Genomic DNA, 25,405 nt, shown 5'->3' with positions numbered 1-25,405 from the left:
CACACATTAAAACAAATTTCAGCTGTATGAACACAAAATAAAGGCAAGTTAAACAAAAGTGTGCGTAGATTGCTATAAAGGGATATAGATACATGATGAACTCACCAAAATCATAAACACAGATGGCGAATTTGCAGCGAGAACTGAGAAGGGGAGAAAACCTTATCAGAGACAGAGAGTGAAAGGAGGCGTCTCTGTGGTGTGAGCTGAATGTGAGAGAGGTGTCGTTATAGAGTTGAATGGCGATGGCGGTTTACTTGATTTCTTCAATTTTACCCCAGGCCGTGACTATTGACTAGCCTCTGAAAATCAGGTGTGCATGCTGAAATGGTGTTGACACGTATATTGAAGAGAAACAAAGGAAATAAATATATATACTCTGTTACTAATGACGTAAGCATTTTCTCATTGACCTATGAGAAAAGGGATTTATTTTTGTATTTACTTTTAAGTTACCCGGGTTTTTTTCCATAAAAAACAAAATTTATTTTCTGTCTATACCAAAAACTTTTTTTTTTTCTTTCAAAGAGAATCCAAATTTTTACCAATAACCTGTTATTTTAGTTCAACAATTTGTTTGTGAATTATTCGGCGAGTTAATCGTTTATGTTGATTTATGTGTACTCTTTACTAATGAAGTTTTTTTTTTTTTTCTAAGTTATTTTTTTTTTTTTTATATAAAAAAACCTGATTTTTTTTCTCTTTTCCAAAACCCTTTTTTTTCAAAAAAAATCCAAAATTTACCTATAACTTGTTAGTTCAGTTCTAGTAAGTAGAACGGTAAAAACGAACAAAACATTCAACAATTTATTCGTGAACTATTCGAATGGAAAGTCCGTGGTGTATATATACTTTGTTACTAATGACATAGGCATATTCTCATTGATCTACAAAGAGAATGAAGTTTTCTAATAAACTTAGATTTTTTTTTCAAAAGAATCCAAATTTTACCTCTAACTTATTTCAATCCCTAGAAAATAGGGTTGGAAATAAACTAGACATTCAACAATTTATTCGTGAACTGTTCAGTTGAAACTTTGTTTATGTTCATTTATTTAACAAACAAAATGAACATAAGCAAAATCTTGTATTTGTTTATTTACATTCATTTATATTCATTTACGTTCATTCATTTACTTTATAATAAATAAATTATATATATATATATATATATATATATATATATATATATATATATATATATATATATTCACCCGTAGAGTTTGGTATCACATCACACCCTTATGGGTGTCCGGTAATACCCATATTGGATGCCTAAGGTAATCGATGAAAAAACTGTGATGACGTAACATTGAAGTAACATTGAAATGGAGAAATTTTTTGAGATGGTGAAGTGATGGATACACGTCATGCCCTTAAGCTGTGGGGAGTGGTCACAACCAAACCACCAACTAACTCAGCGCAACCTAAGCATTTTAACATTTCACAACCAACCCACTAGGTTGTGGAAATGATGTTCACCAGTGGGTTGGTGGTGAAGGGACAAAAAGGAGGAGAGAGAAGTAGAGAGAAAATGAAATTCACGGCTTTTGATTGGGTGTCTTTATGTGTCTTTAGTACCACTACAGCCCACTCCACACCCAACCCACCAGTCTATGGGGCGGTGTTCACTGGTGGGTTGGTATGCCACGTAGATGCTACATAGGAAACTCACGTGTGAATACATTTCCACACCGGATAGCCTTATAGTGGGGAGTTATGAGTTATGACTTCGAGACTTGCTTCTTAGTTCTTACTCAAAGCTTATCCCGTACATTTTCAAGGCCTTATAAGGGGAATTATAAGGTATGACTTTGACTCTTTAAGACTTGCTTCTTAGTTCTTAGTCAAACCTTATCATGTACATTTTCGAATTTATCTCGGCCAAATGCCCCGTTTTAAGGAAGACCAACATTCGCTTTTCTATTTTTCTTTTTCAAAGTTTAGCTTATTTAGTTTTAAACACGTCTTAAATCATAGAAAAAAAAAACTACGACTATTAGGAAGACGGTATTTAAATATTATGTGATAATATGTATACATAAATAACTCGATCTATGTGTAATACATGCTATTATACAATTATAACTTTTGTTCATAATAAGATTTTGGGTTTTAGAATATCAATTAACTTGGACAATTTCTAGGATCGTGATTGCAATGACTTTTCAGAATCTGTGATTTCGACCCTTATTCCTGGGGTATCACGAAATCCAATTTGGGATAATCCAAGAAATGCAATTTTGAAAATCAAGCCACTTCCTGTTGGTGATTTAATATCATCAATATTATTTAAGTGTAATAGGATTAAATTTTTTGACCAAAAGTGATCTTGTTGAATATTAGACAAGTTAGGATGGTGTGGGAGTGCATACTTGTTCAAGTTTTTCAATATTCAAAGTACACTATTATTTATGAGCGAAACCCCTAAACGAACGGGGGTATGGGGGAAGCGCCCCTGGGAGAGGGGTTCAAGGGGCGGTAGCCCCTGGCGGGGTCCGTTTTATGATAGGTTTGGTAGTTTTGATGATAGTTTGTAACTATCTAGTGACAGTTTCAGACATGAATCATATAACCGCTTTGGTCATTTTTCTGGTACATCTTCTTAAAGAACATTGCACATACACTTTGATTTCATATCTCTGAATTTCATCTAATTGAATGTTCGATATGTACCATTGAAATATTTCAATTTGATAATGAATTACGACTTTCAGATAATCCAAACAATCTGTTCATCTCCTATTTCTAACACTTCCAAAATTAAAACAGAAAAATATATCTTGTTGTTTTGTGTCCTGTAGAGATAAAGAGAACAAAACATATTTTTCGTGTATATGAGTTCCTACCCTTTTCTGGAACCAGAAAAAAAAAGTTCTTATACTAGAGGGAAAAGAGGTTATGACAGTTGCCTCTAGACTTAGCGCTAAAACCGGTAGCTATTAGACATAACTAACACTTACATCATCAAGATATCATCATGAGAGTTTTGGTGGGAACCACCGTCAGGGGCGCTGCCTCTAGACCCCGTCAAGGGGTTGCAGCCCTTTAGAACCCTGCACCCAGGGGCGCCGCCCCCGTACTCCCGTATTCCCAAGTTCATAATTATCACACCAAGTGAGCACCCCCGCACTTCCAAGCTTGGTTAGTAATGAAGCTCGGCCTATCTTATTATTGATAATAACGATGAAATCGATGGCTTCATTGGTGACATAAATTTTGGAGCTGCGTTGCTTCTTTAGAGTCGGAGTCGATGTCGGTAACGACCAAAATATTTTGTAAGAAATAAAACTAAAATAAATGGAGACGAACTGGAGGAGATGGTGCCAAGAGAGAAACAATCACAGAGGGTTGAAGAAGGATTGAGATGCCACAAAAAAGTGAAGAAGAACACAAATCTGAATTTGATTGGCTGAGAAAGCGGTGAAACAAAAGTACAAACAACATGTGTCGAGCAAGAATATAGACAATGACACAAAACCACTATCCAAAGCAGAAAATGAACATTTTTGAACATATATACATAAACAGGGACCCATTTTGCCAAAAGCTTAGGAACTTTACTGTTCCTAAGCATTATCATTCTTTTATATATATATATATATATATATATATATATATATATATATATATATATATATATATATATATATTACACTAAAATATGTTAATAACACTAAAATTACCAACATTAAATGAAAGGAAAAACAACATAATTTCGTTGTATGAAAAAAATGGAAGTAAAAGGCTATAATTGATATAAAACCCAACAATGATAGTTCATAATGTTAAACTAATTAATTGATTAATTTTTATATAATTAGGGAGATTTCAATTAAATGATTGGTACATATATATATATATATTTTTTTCGTTCGACGAGTCCTTTCTTTCAAATCAGTAAATTCTTTCCAAAAATCTAATTCAAGAACCAAACATCGTAAAACCAAATTACTTATGGAAACTTCTTGACTTCAGTTAGATTTTTATAAATATCGAGATTAAGATGAGTTTTGCAATTGTGTAATGTTAAAACCTAGTGTCATATTTAACATGTTTCCTTTTAGGAATTAGTTTTTTAAGATTTTTTTTTTTTTTTTTGGCAAATAGTTATTTTAGAAAACATGTTATACCGAAAATTACATGTAACACATAAAAAAATATATTAATTTTCATTAAGCAACCAACACATATAGTTATATAAGCGACAATAATAAATAATTCTCTTTTGAAAAATATCATATTTAAAACAACACAACATACAGAAAAATATGATTTTCCGTTAGGCTATCTATAATATATGTACACAATTATGTTTAGCATTTTTTTTTATGATTTGTGTTTAGAATCTATTGATTGAATGTGAACAAATTTATAGAGTATGCATAACTAAAATTTTACCTGTTTATTTTCAAACAACACAATATTGATCCACATTAATTTTGCTTAAAATTAATCTTCGATTTATAAAAATTTGTAAAGGTGCATTCCTTTATTAAAATTATGTTTTGACGCTTACCTTTTTCAGCATGAGAACCCTATCTTGTAGCCCATCCATTGCTCCATTATTCCCATGTTCATCAATTTCATGGGAAGGGTAATAAGATGAGGCTCTAATATCATCATCTTCAATTTCATCAAAATAAAGAATATATGTTTCCACACACATCTCTGCATTCAAACAATGCTAGTAAACAACTGATGCACGCTTAACAAAGATTTTTCTAATCATCCCTAAAACCGGACGGAGCGGGTGCGGGGAAAGGAGGCGGGAGCCTTCCCGCCCGGCGGAACACCGCACCGTCTGCGCGGGGAAGGTGTGTGCGGGAAACGAAGAGGGGAGACTCTCCCGCTCTCTCTCTCTCTCTCTCTCCTGTTGTGATTGGCTGGTTTCATTTTTTTTTTTTTTTTTTTTTGAAAAAATACCGTTACACAACGGTAGAAAAGGTAAAAAAAAAAAAAAAAAGTTTTTTTTTTGGCTGGTAACGGCTACTTTTTGTTTATTTAATTTTTTTTTTCATATCTTGTTACAACTACTATAAATACATATACATAACTTTTAAACACATCAAATACTCTCTATACTCTCTACTTCATATCAACAAAAAAAAAAAAAAATGAATCCCGACAAACAAACCTCAAGTTCCGATTGACGGAAAAAAAGTCATGGTTCAAGTATAAACATCCCTCCTCGCAACATTTTTGCTATCGATTCATCCTAGCAAGGAGTTTACTGCCCCCAACTCGATTCTCCCATTCAATTGCCACTACAATTCCAATACCAAAATGTTGGTCAGTATTACCCGATGCAAGTTCCAAATGTTCCGCCACAAATGTTTTCAAACTTTGTTGTGTTTTCGGATCAACAATCGCCAAATCAACCTCAACCCCAAACTCAAACTGAAACTCAAACCCAAACCCAACACCACCACCAACTTGTCGATGAATTGGATGACGCGGAAGAAGAAGACATGGTTCCCAAAACTCAACCAACACCACCACCACAAAGACGTAAAGGGAAAAAACAAGTGCATGAGGGTGTCGCACAACCGGGAAGACAAAAGCCGATAGTATGGGTTCCACACGAATAGCTAGTTTTGGTCAAAGCTTGGGTTGATATTTCTGAAGATTCGATTCAGGGAAACGCACAACCGAGAGAACATTTTTGGTTTCGCATTTTAGAACGATTTCGAAAGGAGCTAGGAAAAAGTGACGGCTATCGTACTAAACATCAACTTAACTCAAAGTTTCGAGAAATAGCAAGGGGTTTCAAAAATTAACGGGTTGTACAACAACCTAAAAACCCAACAGAAAAGCTGTCAAGGCGACGAAGAAATACTTCAAGTAGCGTTGCAAATTTACCTTGAGGAAGTCGGAAAACCATTCAAGTGGCACGATTGTTGGAAATTATTGGTCCGAAGTCCTAGGTGGATAACATACGAGCGGGATTTTATTTTTGGAGTCCGACAACCAAAGCGAACGAAAACGGGCTCTAGTGGTTACACAACCTCCTCCGATGCTCGGGTCGGTGTAAATTTAAATCAGAACGACGAACTCGAGCTAGAAGAAATTGTTCGGCCAATGGGTAGGGACAAAGCGAAGAGAAAGGGAAAAGTGACTTCTTCGAGTGCATCTGATTTCAGCGTGGACGTTGAGGAAATGCGGAAGATAACATCGTCGTTTGATCGATATAATCTTAATTTCTCCGAACGTTTGGTTTTCGACAAAGAAAAAGAAGAAACAAGGAAAAAGGAGGGCAGAGAGACAAGAAATGGAAGACATGAAGTTTTTGATGGAAAATATCGATCATCTCTTGGGACCGGCTCTCGAGTTTGTTTGATTTTTAGTTTATGTGTGTTTTTTTAATTGTCTACTTTTTTACATTTTAGGTTTAATGTAAGTTTTATTTTAATTAATGAAATGCTTTTGATTTTTAATTAAGTTTTATGTTTAATATTAATTTAAAAATTTTAATTTTAAATTTTAATTAAGTTAATTTTATTTATATAAAAAAAAAAGGGTGAGGGAAGGGCTTCTCACCCACTCTTTGGCTTTTAGGTGAGAGAAAGGAGAGTGAAGGAAGGAAGGGTATGGCCCATCAAAAGTGAGGGAACCATCCCTCCCACTCTTTCCAGTCTAATAAATAAAGAACTTTTTGTCACATGTAACATTCTTATTGATCTAGCCACATGCCATTTTGTGGTTATTTTCAATTAAATGTTTTCCACATGGTTTTTTTTAATTTTATTTTATTAATTTTCATATAATATTTAAATATAATAATTGCAAAAATATAATAATAAAGGCATATCAATTTCATTAATTGATTTCCTTCTAATTTAAAATTTTCTAAATTAAAGTTTTATTAGTTTTCTTTATTTATTTATCTAAATTATTTGTTTAATTTAAAAGATAAACAAACAATTTAATTTTAATAATTTAATATTTATTTATTTTTTTCCTATAAATTCAAACTTCTCAAATGTTTATAATTTCATATTTTTTCTTTAAAATGAACTCATGTAATACATGGGTCTTACACATAGTTTGAATAACATAAGATCAAATTGATGAAAAAAATGATGGAATTCTTATGAGTTGTGATATCATAAAAAGTGATGTGACTAATAATGTGACATTATTTGTTTTCTAAATGTTTGCAATCTGCAATAACATATGGCATGGTATACTTATATAAGATCCATTTTGTTTAATTCTTCAATCTTGAAACTAAGGCATGTTGATTAATGAATTTATCTTGGGAAGCTAAGATTTAATCAGGATGTAGATGGACATGTAAGAAATTGTAATACAAATGATTAGAAAAACATATGATTATCATTATCCATGTATCCCTAAAACTAATCAACTTAGTATCTTCATCCTGTATGATTTTGGTTATAGGCAATAAATGCTTTCAAAACAGGAGTTCAAACAACACTTAAACTAATTCCAATAAAAAACAAAGGAAGCAAAATACTAACATGTAACATCTGAATTCAGGTAATTTCCCTTATAAGTTTTTGTTGAAACTTTAGTTGGCAAAGAATACCCCTCATACGTTGGGCGTACATGCATATACGCTTAGCGTACAGAGGCGTGCATGATCGGGTAGCTGAGCCTCGTATGCAGGGCGTATGAGGAGGTATGCGGGGCGTACGTGACCTGTGTCTAAAACCTTGATCTTCGGACTTGTCCCATATTTAAACCCATTTATGGTCTTTGGACCCTCACCTTTATCATCCACTTTACCTTTAAACGTCCTTAAAACCCTAAATAGCCATTAGAGGTGATTTTGAGCTTGAAATAACAAAAAGGAGCCATTTTTGGTGTGTTTGCAAGAAGAAGATCTCGTGGTGAAAGTCTTGGACGTGGTTGAACTTCTAGATCCAACATCCACATCATCTTAGGGAGCTTCTGGAGGTTTAGAGTTCATAACTTGCTTATCTATTTCTTAGATCTCTTCTTAAGCTTACTTTGGTCATTTTTGGTCCCTTTGGGTGGTCTTGAAGAGTTAAGACCATTTGAGATGCCAATATTGTAGATCTGGACGTTTAGGGGACTCTTTAAGCTTAAAGGTACAAGCTTTATGGTGTTTGTGATCTCCATGCAAGTATAAAGTCATTTATTAAGCTCTTTTGAGCTTTAGGACCTTATTGAGCCTTGCATGCACGTAAAGTTTTGCAACTTTACATGATGAACCACTTCAAGGAGATTAGATATGAGTCTTGAGGCTAATGTCTTAACCAATTAAGAGCTAAAATGCAAAGTTGGCAAACCTGAGGAGTACGCTGGGTGTACAAGCCCGTACGTGCAGCGTACATGCCCTTAAGAGTGTACGCTTAGCGTATAAGTTGAGTATGCGAGACGTACTCAACAATGGGTTGCGGTGTTTGGGCCTTCGGTGATGGGCTTCATTTTTTTGACCCTAGGAGTTTAAGGCTGCCTTGCAGACTTCCAGAATACTGATTTGGGCCTTAGCCTGGTTAGGATAAGTGGGACTAATTTTGTTTATGGGCCTTATGTGTCATAGTTTGGGCCTTTTAGGCCTTAGGGCCGTTACTATAATGGGTCGATTATGGTTAGGCCCATTAAAGGAGAAAATGCTTTCGAGCCTTATTTAAAGAGTTTGGACTTAGGGATTTTGGTCCCATGATTGGGTTTGTGCCATAATTCTAATTATGGTAATTTTTATATATACAATGTGAGAAGTCTGGATCGGTAGCCGAGCAGTTAGTACTTATCATCAAACCGAGGTGAGTCTCTTCCCGGTATTATGGGTCGAAAGAACCAAGGCCGACCCATTATTTGGTTATGTAGTATGCTAGTTGTTATGTGATACATGTTGTGGTCGGGTTGAAACACACACCAGGGTGGGGCCCAATATGGTATAAGAGGTTGAAATATACCCCAGGGTAGGGCCCACCGTGATATATTTGGGTTAAAATATACCCCAAGGTGAGTCCCCATGGTAGGGGCCCATACTTGTTTTGCATTGGAATGAACCCCGGGGCTGGGCCCATTTGTATGATTGGTATGTGTTATTTCGGGAAAACTCATTAAGCATGAGCTTACAAGTTGTATTGTGATTTCAGGTACTTCCGGTTCTAAGGGCAAGGGTCCGAATTGATGATTTTATATGATGATGATTATGTATTGGATTTTTGGTATCCAACTTATGATTGTAAACCTTAATTAAAAATGAAAAATTTTATTTGGTTTTTGGTCTGTTGCATAACAATTTCATAAGAATCGAGTAAAAGGTTTACTTGAATATAATCTCTATCGATAATATGAAGCATTTCGTCGAGCAGGTGGTTGGTGAATATTGAAATAGAAATTTTGATAAAATACAACATCCATAATGTAATTTATGTATAATAATATCACACTAAGATATAATTGAAATCAAAATTTAAAAAAGAAATGGTTGCATGGGGTAAATCATCAAACAAACCACAATAATTGATTATAATAAAAACGAATCCTCCATTAACATAGGGGATGACGAACCTAACTTGGAGTAGGATAGAGAAAGAAGATGAACATACAATTGAATAAGGGTGAACATATTAACCAAAAAATCAAATCATAACCAAATTAACTGAACCATTTTAACCGAACCATTAATAAAAGATATGGTTTAGTTTTTAATTTTCATTAACCGAATACATATGGTTCGATTATGGTTTTCATCAAAAACCGAATCATTATAAACAGAACCGAACCATTTATATTAATAATGTTTTTAGAATAATATAATAATAAATATATGGTATGCAATTATATTGGGAATTGAAAATTTTAAGGGTAATTATCAGTGGCGAATCTAGAATCGAAAACACGTGGTTCCTAATTTAAGTGAAACCGAAAAAATGAAAGGGTAAAAAATATTAATTGTAAGGTGGGTCGTATAAATAAAAAAAATTAAACATAACTTCAACAATTATATTAATTTTCTTACAATTATATCATATGTGTCTTGTATCTTGAAATATATTCATTGTATCATTATCGACACTTTCCAAAACATATTTTTTTCAATAACTTTCGAGTTAACCATGTTAATTGTAACTAAGAACAACATTGATTTCAAAATAGTCACTAATCGTAACTAGCAAACATAACATTAATTTTATATCCACAATATTTTTCGGTAGTAGTATAATGGTTTAATATGCTACTATTTAATACTTATAATGCATAATCAAATTCATAGGATAAGTAATTAAGTAATATATTGTTTTGTGATTACTTTCAGTTTTGATGGATGAGTTGGGGCAGCGGTTCTGAAAGCTAAATAATGAGAATATCAATTTAGAACTTTAGAACTAACATACGTTTTATTATCAATCAAATATTCTCAAATCTCGACTAATTATATAAACTTGGAAATAGGCAAATGTCACAAACTTATGAGTTGTGGGGTGGAGATAGGTTCTTTAAAATTTATATGGTAGTTCTTTTTTTTTTTTAAGTATAATTTATAATATAAGTTGCAAAATAAGGTATGTCCTAGGGCCCACCTTAGCACTATGTACATACACCCCTAATAATTGTTTGGAGTTAGATAGTTAAAGTATTATTCTATTAATACAATTATATATACACAACTATTCACTTTTTATAACGATAGATTGTATTTTTAAATTTTTATAGAAATATTTTTATTTTTGTATCATCTTTGACCATTTTGGTTATCCGATATAAACCATAAACCATAACCATTAACCAACTAAAACCATTAATCAAAATCAATATTAACCGCTACCCAATGATTATCGAAATACATTAACCAATTGTAATGGTTATGGTTCGGCTTTGACCAATAACCGAACCAAACCGCCTCATTTACACCCTTGCAATTGAATCTATAAAAATGTATGAGATCATAGGACACATCTCTTGGTAAAGACGAATTTTTCAGATGGAGGAAACACAAAAATAATCACCGGATGGTCGAAAAGCTTACCAGTAATGATGATGACTTGTTGATTTGAAAATCCTGATAAAGAAGGAAGAATCTTGAAAGCAATAGTAGAATTAGGATTTTGTTCATCAAATTTGAAACATAAACACAGTATGAGATTGATAGGGAGGAAGGAAGCTTCAACAACTCGGGTTGCAGGATTATGACACTTTCGTGTGTGTGTCAATGAGAAGAACAGATTGAGGGAGTGCTAATGAGAAAGAACATGACTAAATTAGGGCACTTCTGTTTTATTCATTTTATTTTTGGTGAGTTTTAATTATATTTATTAGGTTTCCTAATTTTAAATCTTTTATTTTTGGTGAGTTTTAATTGTCTTTATTAGGTTTCTTAATTTTAAACCTAAGATACATTTTATAAAATTCGTGAAAAAAAAATAAAAAGCTTTTAGCAAAATGATCAAAGTGTGCAAAATCTAAGAAAAAAAATGTAATCAATAAGTCTGATTGTTGAAAATAACACAATGAGATTTATATTCTAATATATATATATATATATATATATATATATATATATATATATATATATATATATATATAGAGAGAGAGAGAGAGAGAGAGAGAGAGAGAGAGAGAGGGGTTCAAAAGTGGATTGACATCTATTATGTGGATTGTGGATAATGCTATTCTGTGAGAGTTACAAAGATATATATATATATATATATATATATATATATATATATATATATATATATATATATATATATATACAGAGAGAGAGAGAGAGAGGTTTAAAAGTGGATTGACATCTATTGTGTGGACATGTGGATAATGCTATTCTGTGAGAGTTACAAACAAAATATGTTGTTTGATAATATGAATACATTCAATCTTATATAATTGTTTTAATTATTAAGTATTTTCACTAATTAAATCGTCTATAAGGTTATTATAGATTTTTTTAATTATTGTTATTCTATCAAAATGTTATCAGGATGTTTATTGAGTCGTATTCTGTAAGAATTAAAATAAATAAAAACTATAAATGAGAAAAAAATGAATTAGAATTGTTGATAATTCATTAAAATAACAATAGTTCTGTGAGATTGAACGTATTCATATTACTAAACAACATATTCTCTTAGTAATTTTCATAAAATAATATTATCGACACGTCCACACAATAATTGTCCATCCACATTATATATATATATATATATATATATATATATATATATATATATATATATATATATATATATATATATATATATATATATATATATATATAAAGAGAGATCAAATAAACTAAAACTCATTTTGTTGATTTATATACCCATATAATAAGGTTTTACATTCAAAGAAACTCTTAAAAATGTTACTTTTATTGATTTTAGTGGTAAAACAATAAAAAAAAGTTTAATTTATATAGTTTATAAAATTTTATAATAGAAAATGCTTAAAATATTATTTTTAGGGGAAAATACAAATCTAGCTAAAATCCTTAATTACTTATCAAAAAATAGCCAAAAAAAAAAAAAAAAAAAAAAACAAAAAAAACAAAAAAAACACTTAGCCAAAAATAACCCACAAAAGAGTAGTCAAGTGTAGGTTGACTACTGTTTCGCCAAATTGTCTACTGTTTCGTGTTTTCTATATATATATATATATATATATATATATATATATATATATATATATATATATATATATATATATATATATATATATATATATATATATTCATTTTTAGGATACAAAACCATAGGTTTTCTAAAACCTATGGTTTCCTCTCAAAACCTATGTTTTTTTTTTTTTTTTTTTTTTTAGTTAAAACCCCCCAAAACAGTACATTTAAAAAAAAAACCGTATTTTTCCACCCAAAACTGTAGCTACGGTTTGGGAAATCGTATGTTTCGAGAGAAACCGTAGGTTTTAAAAAACCTACGGTTTTGTATCCTAAAAATGAAATTTTTTTTATAAAAAACACGAAACAGTAGACGATCTGGCGAAACAGTAGACGAATATCGAAACCTACGGTTTTGTGGGCTATATTTGGACATTTACTAATTTTTGGCCATAAATTGCTAATGACTTTCTTAATTTGGCTAGATTAGTAGTTGTCCCTTATTTTTATTGGTTTAATAATTAAAATAAAAAATAGATGGAACAAAGACAAAATTGCAAAAATGGTCCTTGTAGTTGGCAAAATTCTGCAGTTTTGGTCCAAAACGAAATGTTGGTACACCACTGGTCCGAAATTGGATTTTTCTATTGTTTTTGGTCCCTGTCAACATAAAAGACTATTATACCCTTATATTTGTTTTTATTTTTTTATAATTAATCAAATGTTTTTCATTAATTAAAATTGAGAAATCTCTCTCTCTCTCTCTCTCTCTCTCTCTCTCTCTCTCTCTCTCTCTCTCTCTCTCTCTCTCTCTCTCTCTCTCTCTCTCTCTCTCCAAATGGTTCCAAACTCTCTTTTGCGATTCCCTTCCTCTTTTCCTCACCAAAAACCCATCAAAACTAATACCATCATCACCTTTGACGTTCACCTTCATCGTCCCGTCACCATTGGAATCCAATTCCACATTGCTCACCAAGAAAAACAAAAGTTTTTTTTTTTTTTTTTTTTTTTTTTTTTTTTTTTTTTTTAAATCAAGAACAACATCAACATACTCTAAACCTTCGATTGTTGTTATAAGATACAAATACTTAAAGAAAGAGAAAAGGGCCAAGTATATATCAATGAGCTCCTTCATCGTCTTCATATCCCCTTATTCTTCAATTTCATCATCATTAACTTCATTTCGCACAAACACCTCATCAGAAACCCCAATTTCATCGTTCGATTCCGGAGTCTCTTGGTGAATGACAATCACCAAATCAAATTCGAATGGGAGAAAATTTCCTTAATGGATCGATTCCAAAAGGGCTTTTCATTTTGCCTCATCTATCACAGGTTGAGCTTCAGAACAATCTTCTATCTAGTGAATTCCCAGTGATAGATTATGTTTCAACGAATCTCGATCAATTTTCTGGTGTGTAGAAGCTTTTACTCGATGGTAACAAGTTTACCGATAACATTCCCGACGAAATAGGCAAACTACAACAACTATCCAAGATCGATTTCAGCCACAACAGTTTATCCGACAAAATCGCTCCTAAAATCATCCAATGTAAACTTTTAACATATGTCGATCTCAGCCGTAACCAACTCTTCGACGAAATCCCAAAAGAAATCACAGGCATGCACATTCTAAATTACTTAAACGTCTCTCATAATCATCTCATCAGAAGCATTCCAACATCTGCAACGTCAATACAAAGCTTAACATTCGTTGATTTCTCCTACAACAACCTCTCTAGTCTTGTCCCCGGCACCGATCAGTTCAGTTACTTCAATTACACTTCATTTTTAGCTAATGTCGATCTCTGTGGACCATATTTAGGAGAGGGTGGTGTTGGGTAAGGGTTTGATAGGAGTGTAGATAGCCGGAAACTAGGATGACGATCTTAGGTTTCCAAATCCAAGAACTGTTTCATAGTGGGTTAACGAGAGAGAGAGAGAGAGAGAGAGAGAGAGAGAGAGAGAGAGAGAGAGAGAATGTTTATTAATAATTATACATTAAATTAAATACACAAAATATAAAAAATGTATCAGAAAGACATATTCATCATTTCATGTTGGGTCTGGACTAACACACAAAAATGTTAACTAAAGGGATCAAAACCACACAAGATCTAAAATTGGACTATTGGTGAACCAACATTTCGTTTTGAACCAAAACTACAAAATTTTACCAACCATAGGGATCATTTTTGCAACTTTGTCATGGAACAAACATAAATCTTCGTTAAAGTTTGATGACATTAACTCAAAACTGAAAGCTAAGGGGCCAAAAATGTTGGTTAATTTAGTCTAGGACTATACTTGTAACTCACTCTGATAACCACCACCCCTTGTGGCAATGAACAGATGAAAAGAGTAATTCACAGTCGTCTCAAGAGGAAGGAAGAGAAGTCTAGCAACGTCGCCAAATCAACTCGCCGGAGTTCCGCCGCAGGTAATATGATATTGTGATGAAGTTCTATTTTAAATAATTGTTTGGATTTGTGTTTTAAAACAACTTACAGCTTCTTGAGATAAAATGATTTTCATAACCTAATACCCTCTCGTTCTCATCTTTCACCGACCACCATTTTCTCTATTCTCCCCTCTCATTCTCTTATTCTTCTTCTTCTCCATCGATCTTAACCACCATTGACCATCAGCTCTTTCTCCTCCTCTCTTCCTCTTTTCGTAACCAGTCCGCTGCTTCTCCATCGGTCATCACCACCATCTTCATCACTTGCGATTGCTCATTGGCTCAAACCTACTGAAGGTTCGATTCATTTTTTCCTTGCCCTAGTTTGTTTCGACAAGAATTTAATAGCTTAAATAGAGAAAACTTGAACGGAATTAGGTTCGAAATAGGGGAATTCGTTTACTGGAATGGTGCTCTCAATTTGACTTCTTTTTCTTCAAAAATTTTAATCAAATGTTAAAGTGACTGGATTTTGAATGACGAGATCCCTGTCCCTGTCTGATAACATCTTGATGGAATTTGTGATACGACTCTATACCGCTTTTTATCACCTTCATTGTTTGATTTTGTATAATCTGATTCAAAATATGCTATTTGACGGGTTACAAGTATACGTTTTTTAATGAAGATTGTGGGGTAATTGCTTCAGGGGTGATTTGGGTTCATTTTTTAGTGTGACTTGGTTCTTCTTTTTGGTTGTGGATTTGATCATGTTTTCCTGTGTAATGGCATGAACTCTGGGCTAGTTTTTTGGTTAAAAGAGGTTAATACTTGCAGATCATGATTGGATGAAATATCTTATGGAAAACCCTTTATTTCTAAAAGAAAAACTACATTATGGTATTTGTTGATGCATTTCTTTCGACTGTGGATGTGATTTTAATGAACTTTACATTCAAGAAAACAGTGGATACAATGCAATGCTTCAAACCTTTTCATTTTAATGAAACAATGAACTACATTCAAGAAAAACAAGTGTGGTTCTAAAAGTAAAAACTGCATTATATTTTGTTTGATTCAAACTTAATTTATCCAAAGTTAACATCTTGAAATTGTTGATGCAGAAGTAAAAAAGCAATGTCATTTACAAAAGGCGACTTGCTTACAAAAACAAGAAAGCTAGTAAATGGTTTGGCCAAAGTGAAGCCTGTTTGGCTCAAGGCTATGGAAAAGTATGTATCCTATTGAATTCTTCACATCTTTAAATTAAATATTTCTGATTTTGTAAAATGAATTTTGTAGGTCTCCACCTGCAGTGTTTCCACGTGCTGAAAAGAAAGTGGAACGAATCTGCCTCCCTGAGGATGTTTATGTGAATAAGTTCTATAAGAAGCATCCTGAATCATTGCATGAAGATCCCATCAAGTACTTATTTCATCATATTTCTTGCATTTATTTATTCCTTTTGATCTTCATGACAATTAATAAAATTTTGATGTTATGGAAAAAAGGATCCGTGATTTTGACCCGACCCCATCTCGTATATTTGGTTGTCGGGTGCTTGAGTTAAAGGAAGAAGGTGTAACTGAAGAGGATGCTATAGATGTAGCTGATGTAAGTAATTATCTAAAATTTTAAATCATTGTTTCAATTTCAAACAAATATAGCAATAAATAAACAAACTCTAGTAGCTTTAGCTGTTTAGCAACCCCTGAGCTGGCCCACACTGTTCGACTAGAGGGGCACAGTTGTTTAAGACGTGTATTATTATTATTTTTTACAGACGGAGTATAAGCTACAAAAGAAGGCGAAAAAGAAGGCGTATAAACGATTGAAAGAAATTGCAAAAATTAGAGGGACGAAATTGCCCCCGAATCCATATCCAAGTGCTGTGAAGGAGATACAAGCTGAGGAAAAGAAATATGTTCATGACCGTTTTTTCAATCCAAGAATCTTGGAGATTGTTGACAAGCTTAAGGAACAGCAGGCGGCTGACATGCTGGATAGAGGCAGGCCAGCTGGCACCTATTAATGATTACTCCATGCTTTTAAAAAAAATTTAAACTTGTTTTATGCATAATTGAGGTGTAATAAAACACTATAATTGGTTCAAGTTGTTTTGTTTTGACTTGATCTGGATAGAATGAGTTATTTGACCTCAAATGGTCATTTAGTTTCATTGAGATGGTTTTCATTCAATCTAGAAAAGAATACAAGATTTTATATATGAGAGCTATCATTACTCGTTTACTCACTTTATCCATGTATGACTTAATGGTAAAAAACAAGTCTCTTAGTTCTAGAATGAACTAAGAATCTCTGATCTTTGGCATCTTTCCATGTTATGTAGAATGCTTTATTTGTGGAGTTGTTTTTCTAAGCTATAAATTGCTAACAGCTATAAGGCGATAGTGCTCTAAACCAAATAAGAAAGTGAATGTTTTAGTCAAAAAGGCTTGATAGTTGATACCTTTCTTGAAGGGTAATCACTAGGTTTTTTTTTTTTTACATTCCTTCTTCTATGGCTTTACTATCCATAGGTGTATTACCTAATTCCTTTTGCTTTTACATGATACTTGATTATGTGTTTGGTGACAAGGGATACCTTTCATATTGATACATAGATATCTGATTTATTTTAAACAAATCAAACCATTTGATCATGGTTTAGAAGAAATTTAAATATAGCATACCAAAAAAGTACATTAATTCTGATATCAAGTTCTTCATTTAAATGTGACTCATTGGATGCTCTTAATCGTGTTGCATTTAAGTGATGTTTTGATCACTCCTTATCTTCGCTTTTTTGGACATTATAACCACAAGTAAAATTAAAATATTAAAAAAAGCATACAATGCTAATGCTTTATATTAGTCTAAAGAAAGACCAATTGATTCTAAAATTTAAAGAAGTGTTAAAAATATACATATAAATCGTAACAAGATATATCTTTGCTTGAGATTTGCTTTAGCTTACTTTATATTTTCATTTAAGATTCAAGATTTCGTTCTCATGTCTTTTGTTCTTTTGTTCTCCGTCTATAAATATCAAACCATAGGATAGGATAAAAAACTAGAAGGAAAAGAAAAGAAGAATGCAAAACCATACACGTGTCATCGTTTTATTGGCATACAGTCTGCCAACTACTCATTCAATATGATCTTTTCATATTTTCTCACAAACACTCGTCTCTCCATGGAACTCACTGCCACAACCACCACCATTAACAGCCTCCTATTTCCCACCACTCCAAGATCAAGAAACCCAATCAACACATCTTTCAAAAGATCAAATCTTTCCGATCTTTACACTGCCTGTTCATCTTTCCTCAATCCCCAGATCATTCTCTCATCAAACCCTAGAAATCCCCATCAAAATCCAGTATTTCTAACCCACTGTTCCACAAAACCAACAATTTCAGATGACAAAGACAACGTAATCGAAGATCAAGATTCAATAATTTCATCTGATTCTAATCTCAATATCCAAAACCTACAAAAACCCACTTCAAATCAAGAAAATTCCACCTCAAACACTTCGGTTTCCAGAGGGTTGGTTCTCGATTTGGGTTTAGAGAGTTCTTGGGATAGTTTTCAAATTGGTTCTCCTGTAGTAAAGAGGTTCCTGAGCGATGAAGAAGAGAGGTGGTACATGTGGTATCATGGAAGATCCGGAGGGAATTTGGATACGCCTTCAATCGGGTTAGCGGTTTCAAGCAATGGGATCCACTGGGAAAGAGGCAAAGGAGCTGTTCAATCTGGTAGCGATGTGGGCTTAGTCTTGAAATCGAGTACTGATTGGTGGGCTTTTGATACAAACGGTGTTATGCCAGGTGAATCAATGGTCATGTCTAGCTCCAAGATTCGAGCAAGCAATGCTGTCTATTGGCTGTATTATACTGGTTTTAGTAACGAAAAGATTGAATTCCTAGACAATCCTCTCGAATTCAGCTTAGAAAACCCTGAAAATGGTGGCAAAACATTTGGGAAGATTTGCAGGTCATTACCTGGTTTAGCAATGAGTCAAGACGGTAGACATTGGGCAAGGATTGAAGGAGAACACCATAGTGGAGCTTTATTCGATTTAGGATCCGAAGGGGAATGGGATTCCATGTTTATCGCATCCCCACGAGTTGTTTTCCATTCCAGTGGTGATCTTAGGATGTATTACCACTCGTTCGATTCCGAAAAGGGCCATTTTGGAATCGGAATGGCAAGATCACGCGATGGAATGAGGTGGGTGAAGCTCGGGAAGATCATGGGGGGAGGGCAAGTTGGTAATTTTGATGAGTGTGGGGTCATGAATCCTTGTGTTGTGAAGAACAAGAAAGATGGGGGTTATTTGATGGTGTATGAAGGGGTCGGTGTTGATGGGAGGAGGTCAATTGGGTTGGCTAGGTCTTCTGATGGGCTAAAGGATTGGAGGAGAGTTGGTGGTGAGCCCATTTTGGAGCATGCCGAAGGGTGTTGGGATGATGGAGGTGTTGGGTCACCTTATCTTGTTCATATGGAAGGCGAAGAAGATGAATGGAGATTGTACTATAAAGGAATAGGGAGAATCGGGCACACCGGAATCGGAATGGCGGTTTCCGATGGCAAAGATGTCAAGAATTTTCGAAGATGGACCGGGTTTCATCTATAGAATTTACCCTAATTCGGTTCTATTAGCTTCGGTATGTAAATCCACGATACATAATTATTTGTTTGTAATTATATGGTTCATGGTTATATACTACTTCCATACGTGCTCTTTATGTTGTGTTTGTTACACGGGATTAGACAAGGACATTCATGTCTTTTGTCTTAGATTAGAGATCAAGGGTGATTACGTTTCTTATCGTGTTTAATTTTTTTAAGTTCAGTTCATGCCAAACACAATACAAGATCTTTTGTCATGTTATGTGTAATGAACGTGGATTCGTTTCAAAGAAATTGTTGGTGGATAATGCAATCACTAACGCGACTTCAAGCGATAACAAAGAAAACCGAACGCAAAGTTCAAGGAATTCGTATTCTTCTCAAATCATTTGTATTAATTGTTTTTCAATGTATCATAATTGAACATAAAAATATGGATTCTTAATATTTCATACACAAATTAGTCAAGGAAAAACATAGAAAAAATCGCAATCGTTTTTAAACTCAAATCAAAGTGAGTGCTTCCTTTGTTGCGATAATGCTATGGCGGCAAGCAAGATTAATAGTATAAACACAACTATCCCGCCAAACGATCCAATTAGTGATCCCGATGCCCGTTGACAGAAGTCATTAAACTGTTGACAGACTGGCAGCCAGTTTGCAGAGTTGTTACCATTATGAGCCAAATACACAATTGATGTTGCCGTAGATGCTCCGGCCGTTAAAAGAGCCAACATCACCTTCAAAACCATGTTATTTTGCAACTTTAATATCAATAAAAAAAACACATCTACATTTATCACATTCAAAACCCGAGTTATTTATATAATTTCTTACCGTGTCAAGAATTACCAAAAGAATTCTACTGCCTCTTGCCGCACTCCTCATGACGTGAACGATGGACAACGGAATTGTGAGGACAAAATAGGCACATACTATTGCATTCACAATCACAAACAACCTATTTTGTAAAATACCAAATCAATAACGGTTTTAGAAATGCTAATGACATAATTGGTAATCAACTTTATCATTTATCCGACAATCCGACGTATGTCACTAAAGATACTTAAACTCGTTATTTTTTGTTATAAAAAATACCCATGTGACATACAAATGTTCATGTGGGGGTGTTAAAATTCGTTTATATTGAGAATTATGTATGGGTTTGCAAGACATTTGTCGTGTCTCAAAATTTGTTTGTGCAAAATGCAAAGTGTATTTGATATTTGTCATTTGTGTTGGATGTAGACAAACTTACCTGAAAGATGGAAAATCATCATATTGAGCATTGAAACGAACAAAACGTGTGAAAAAGGGTAAAGTTTGTTCTGTGGTTCCCATGGCAATGGAACTAGCTAACGTACCCACGACACCAACAATGCGTAGAACAAGGTCCATTGCAGAAATCCCTTTGTTTGACCTAGCTCGGGTTGAGACCTTAGATGTAGCTCCTCCTACTTCGAGTTGCTCGGCTTTCATCATCTTGTATTATGAATTTTCAATTAGAAGATAAGATGACTCTAAGAGTTTGTATTTGAAGTTGCTCAAGAAATTAGGGGATTTATACAAATCAAGATAGTTGAGTTAGTATTGTATGTAAGGTTTTGGTTGTGTTTCTTAAGAACTTTAAAAAAAAGTCTTGGACTCTTACCCACTCAAATATTGAAGAAATTGTCAATTTGTCAACATCCAACTCCATTATATGGTCTATTTTTGGTAGTTGTTGCTTGGGATCCAAAAATAACATTATGCCTTTTCAGGTGTTGATTAAAGAAATGCATATATAGATTCAAAATAAGGATATGCTTCTTTAATGATTTTATGTTTATTTATACGTAAATACATATACACACATTTATGTTTATTTATGCGTAGATGCGCAATGGATCTATAACCCCTCCCAATAACCCTAATCAAAATCTTTATACCGCATATTATACTAAAAAAGAAGATAATTTCTGCCTAGTTTGACAAATTAACTTTAATCTTAGATTGAATGAAATATAATATATATATTTTTTTTCATTTTAAAGAAAGTGCCTTATTTTAATATGAAATATAATTAATGTTTTGTTATTTTGTCAGATATAAACGTAACTATTAAGTGGTTTGCATTATCAAAACAATGTAACTTTATTTTGAACGCCTGCCTTTTAAACGATATATTTTAAAATTATTTATAAAAATGACCATATTAAGTGGAGGTGTATCTCCAACCAACTACTATAATTTTTTAGATTGTAACAAAATAGGTAGCTAAAAAGTATTCACAGGTTCTTGAACTTGAACTAGAACGAGTGAAGAGTAATGAATTAGGGTCTTGATAGATGAGTATAATATATTAATAGAATAGAGATATATAAAATGACTAAAATGCCTTCATATGAGGGGAACGGAGTTAGCCAAAAAAATTTAATCATGATTGATTTTAAAACCACTCACAAGACCATCTATGTAACTTATACGATAAAAATCAAGATTATTATTAGAAAAAACGATTAACCATCTAAAATTCTCAGTAACTATTAAAGTGCACTAACTTTATTCTTTTGTCCCGTTGATATTTGTTAAATTAAGATTTTTTAGAACGCTGTTAAATAAATCTAGATGACATTGCTTTAAGACTTTAGGAATTAGGTGTGTCCACAAAATCCTCCTATTGGAGCAGAATGATGATTCTTTGATTCTTTCGTCTTTTGGCAGGTAGTCAAATTATACCTGTATAATATATTAATATATATGCTCAAAAAACATTTATAAATTATGCCAATAAATTGCTTGCAGTTTTAAAATTATTGTGTTTTCTATCAGTAAATATTAAAAATTATACATACACAAAATGGTTTTAAAAAATTTAGGAGATGAACAGTAACGATGGTTTTGAAACACGTCTTATATTTAAACCAAAACAAGATACCTAATTAAATGCTTTTTTGATAATTATTAATTAACGAAACTTCTATATTTTTTAAGTAATTAATGTTAATTAAAAGTAAAAAATTAAAAAAATTCTGGTCCTTGTAAATGGAACGCAACAGCCTCTGAATTACGCAGAACACTCTGCCGGATTCTCTCCCTTTTTCTTCCCAACACAAATCTTGATTTCCCTTCGCAACTTCCTTGCTGATTATCGCCTCAGGTAAAATTTCTACTCTTCTTCTTCATCTTCAAATCTATGATACTCTTTAAGATTTCCTGAACTGAGTATTAGTTATTAATTAAAATTCATTTTGATGTTTGATTAATATTAGCTCTTGAGTTGTATTACTTGCGTTCTGTAATGCATGTATCTTATAGAATCCATGGATTTATGTTCTGTAAAACTTTGCTAATGATACACATTGATTCCATTTTGAGTGTGTTCTTCCTTGATGCTTACAAATTACAATCGTGAGGTGGGAGGATCGCCTATTGAATTTAGACCAGTTAAATTTCACAAAAAATGTTTAGAATTTGGGATTTTTATACGCTTTCACTGTGTGGGAATTTGATTGTATGAACATACGCTACTCAAAATTTACGCAAATCTTGCCATTTATGGGATATGACTGAAGTTTTAACTTAAAGTAATTGATTAAGCATTCAATTTTGCTGTTGAATTTGTGTTCTATAACTAAATCCTAAGGCTCATAGATTGATATGATCAATAGGGTATGCAAATTCAGTTTGGGTTCTTCATTTTTCTTGAAGTTCATGAAATGCATCCCAGTTCCTATGCGTTAAATTATGTGATTTTTGTTACAAAAACCACAATTTTGGACCCAAGATATTGTTTATTGCTTTTCTTTTTATTTTTGAGAAAAGATAACATGTATGCTTTCATTCATTTGAGATTATGATAAAATAAAGAAGGTTATTGATATATGGGACTAAATGTTTTTCCATGAAAAGTTTGAAAAACTGTAGCATTATGAAAATCTTGAAAATTATCCCACTCTTGTGTTATTGGCAGGTTTTTCTGTAAATACGTGCAAAATGTCTGAAACAAATGAGGGTTCTAAAGACCTTAATCTTGTGGATAATGATCCAAAAGTTGAAGTAAACAATGACTCATCTTCACAAGAAATCCCAAAGGATTTAGAAAAAACAGAGGACAATCCCATGCCCACACCAGCCCAAGAGGTACTTCCTTTCTTTTTTACATATCATCCTAATTTACTTATTTGCCCTTCATCATCACTATTACAAGGGATTTGTGATACAAGTTCGGATCCTCAAGATATTTGTATTCTGTCATAAGTTAAAGGCTATTTAACACATTTAGTTAAAAGTCTTTACTCTATCTTTATATCATCTTTAAACAGGAAGCAGTAATCAAGAAAAAATATGGTGGATTACTACCAAGAAAAACCCCTTTAATCTCAAAGGTAATTCAATTTCCATTCCTTTTTTTTTTTTTTTCTTTTCTCTAATTATGGAAGAAGAATTACTAACAACTAATTTGTTCCATTCAGGATCATGATCGTGCTTTCTTTGATTCTGCAGATTGGGCACTAGGAAAGGTACTTAAAATGATTTAAAAATAAATAAATAAATAACTCTTGATCTATTTTAATAAAAGTTTTGATGCTTCATATTATTGTTGTCCTTTTTACAACACCTAATAACAGGGGTCACAAAAGAGCAAAGGACCTTTAGAGGCACTACGCCCAAAATTGCAGGTACTTATATATATATATATATATATATATATATATATATATATATATATATATTATTCACTTGATGTTTTCTTTCAGCCTACGCCACATCAGCAAGTTCGTTCAAGACGATCATCCTATGCTCCTGCAGATGAAGGAGAAGGTGTGTTTTACAAAAAAAAAAAAAATTCATTACTAAATATTTGATAATTGTAATGAGTGATAATTGAGAGGGGCATTTTTGTCTTTATAAAGTCTATAAAACCTTTCTCTCTCTCTCTCTTCTGGTTACAGTAGATGATGGTAGCTTAAATCAAACTGCTTCAGAGGATCAAGGGCAAGAATTGGAATTAAGTATGGATGACAAATCTCATTCTGAAGATCAAAACCATATGATCTGATTTTTTTTTTTTTTTTTTGAAGTTTTGAAGGACCAAAAATCATCACTGGTATCAATAACATTTGCATGAATTTTGCAGCTATTGTTTCATAATCAAGAAACACATACATGTCTCATGATATTATACCCTCTGTTGTATGATGGGAAAAATAAACTTATGTTACTTGTTTACTTGTATTATTCCCTCAATTGATGTTGTATCTGTGTTATCTTTTTGATGTTATGCAACAAAATGGATCAAAACATTAATTATATATATATTTCATCATCCAATGATCATGTGGTCATAGCCTTGGGATAATTTGATTGTTGTTTGTCATAGGGTTTTCACCCTTTTTTGGGTGCTATAAGTTTATCATCTTAATAAATTGTTCAGAAGATTTGATTTTGGTTCATAAAGAAGTCACCTATTTTGTACAATTGAAAAAGATTTTAGATGGTAAACTGATACTTAGATAATTATATAGAGCCATGTACAAAAGTACTTAACTCACATTATGGAGGAAAATAAAGTATGATAAGCTTGTTTTGTACAATCTAGAAAGAGCAACTTATTAAATGTTTGTTGTGTCAAAAAATTAAGATAAGGATAGGATTGTTAAGGATGGTATGAAAGTAAAAGAAATATGTGTATGGGAGATGTTGCAAAATGCCAACACCATCCACACCCATCAACACCATCCATCTCTACCAACAAACACCATCTTCTATCACCACCATTAGCCACTACAATCACCCATTTCCACCATTTATCACCACCTTTGCCA

At 32.8% G+C, this 25,405-nt stretch overlaps 4 protein-coding genes across 10 annotated transcripts; 3 read left to right on the top strand and 1 right to left on the bottom strand.

Annotated features, from left to right (window-relative positions):
- Positions 1-14,865: 14,865 nt before the first annotated feature.
- On the top strand, positions 14,866-17,211 carry LOC145036458 (uncharacterized). Of its 2 annotated transcripts, XM_078984906.1 has the most exons (6): positions 14,896-14,996; positions 15,241-15,314; positions 16,082-16,189; positions 16,260-16,382; positions 16,469-16,571; positions 16,741-17,211. In XM_078984906.1, the coding sequence occupies exons 3-6, from the start codon at positions 16,095-16,097 to the stop codon at positions 16,987-16,989; spliced, it is 570 nt and encodes a 189-aa protein (XP_078841032.1). In that variant the 5' UTR covers positions 14,896-14,996; positions 15,241-15,314; positions 16,082-16,094; the 3' UTR covers positions 16,990-17,211. The 2 variants fall into 2 exon arrangements, with proteins under 2 accessions (XP_078841031.1, XP_078841032.1); XM_078984905.1 differs by lacking the exon at positions 15,241-15,314 and having other exon boundaries at positions 14,866-14,996.
- Positions 17,212-18,030: 819 nt separating this feature from the next.
- Positions 18,031-19,711, top strand: LOC145036455 (Arabinanase/levansucrase/invertase). Its single transcript, XM_078984903.1, has one exon. The coding sequence runs from the start codon at positions 18,115-18,117 to the stop codon at positions 19,597-19,599; it is 1,485 nt and encodes a 494-aa protein (XP_078841029.1). The 5' UTR covers positions 18,031-18,114; the 3' UTR covers positions 19,600-19,711.
- Positions 19,712-19,975: 264 nt separating this feature from the next.
- Positions 19,976-21,131, bottom strand: LOC145036457 (casparian strip membrane protein 1-like). Its single transcript, XM_078984904.1, has 3 exons — positions 20,857-21,131; positions 20,433-20,556; positions 19,976-20,335 (listed from the first exon to the last, which is right to left on the bottom strand). Exons 1-3 carry the CDS (start codon positions 21,078-21,080, stop codon positions 20,105-20,107), a joined length of 579 nt encoding a protein of 192 aa, XP_078841030.1. The 5' UTR covers positions 21,081-21,131; the 3' UTR covers positions 19,976-20,104.
- A 1,458-nt stretch (positions 21,132-22,589) lies between these two features.
- LOC145036454 (uncharacterized) lies at positions 22,590-24,917 on the top strand. Of its 6 annotated transcripts, none has more exons than XM_078984902.1 (8): positions 22,590-22,737; positions 23,551-23,720; positions 23,903-23,965; positions 24,053-24,100; positions 24,209-24,259; positions 24,338-24,401; positions 24,536-24,592; positions 24,718-24,917. In XM_078984902.1, exons 2-8 carry the CDS (start codon positions 23,574-23,576, stop codon positions 24,729-24,731), a joined length of 444 nt encoding a protein of 147 aa, XP_078841028.1. In that variant the 5' UTR covers positions 22,590-22,737; positions 23,551-23,573; the 3' UTR covers positions 24,732-24,917. The 6 variants fall into 6 exon arrangements, with proteins under 6 accessions (XP_078841028.1, XP_078841026.1, XP_078841027.1 ...); XM_078984900.1 differs by having other exon boundaries at positions 24,662-24,917; XM_078984901.1 differs by having other exon boundaries at positions 24,533-24,592.
- Positions 24,918-25,405: the final 488 nt, after the last annotated feature.

This window comes from Lactuca saligna, chromosome 3, assembly GCF_052625555.1.
Source record: "Lactuca saligna cultivar CGN05327 chromosome 3, ASM5262555v1, whole genome shotgun sequence".
NCBI classification, from domain to species: Eukaryota; Viridiplantae; Streptophyta; class Magnoliopsida; order Asterales; family Asteraceae; genus Lactuca; species Lactuca saligna.
This window is presented reverse-complemented; position numbering and strand designations above follow the sequence as displayed.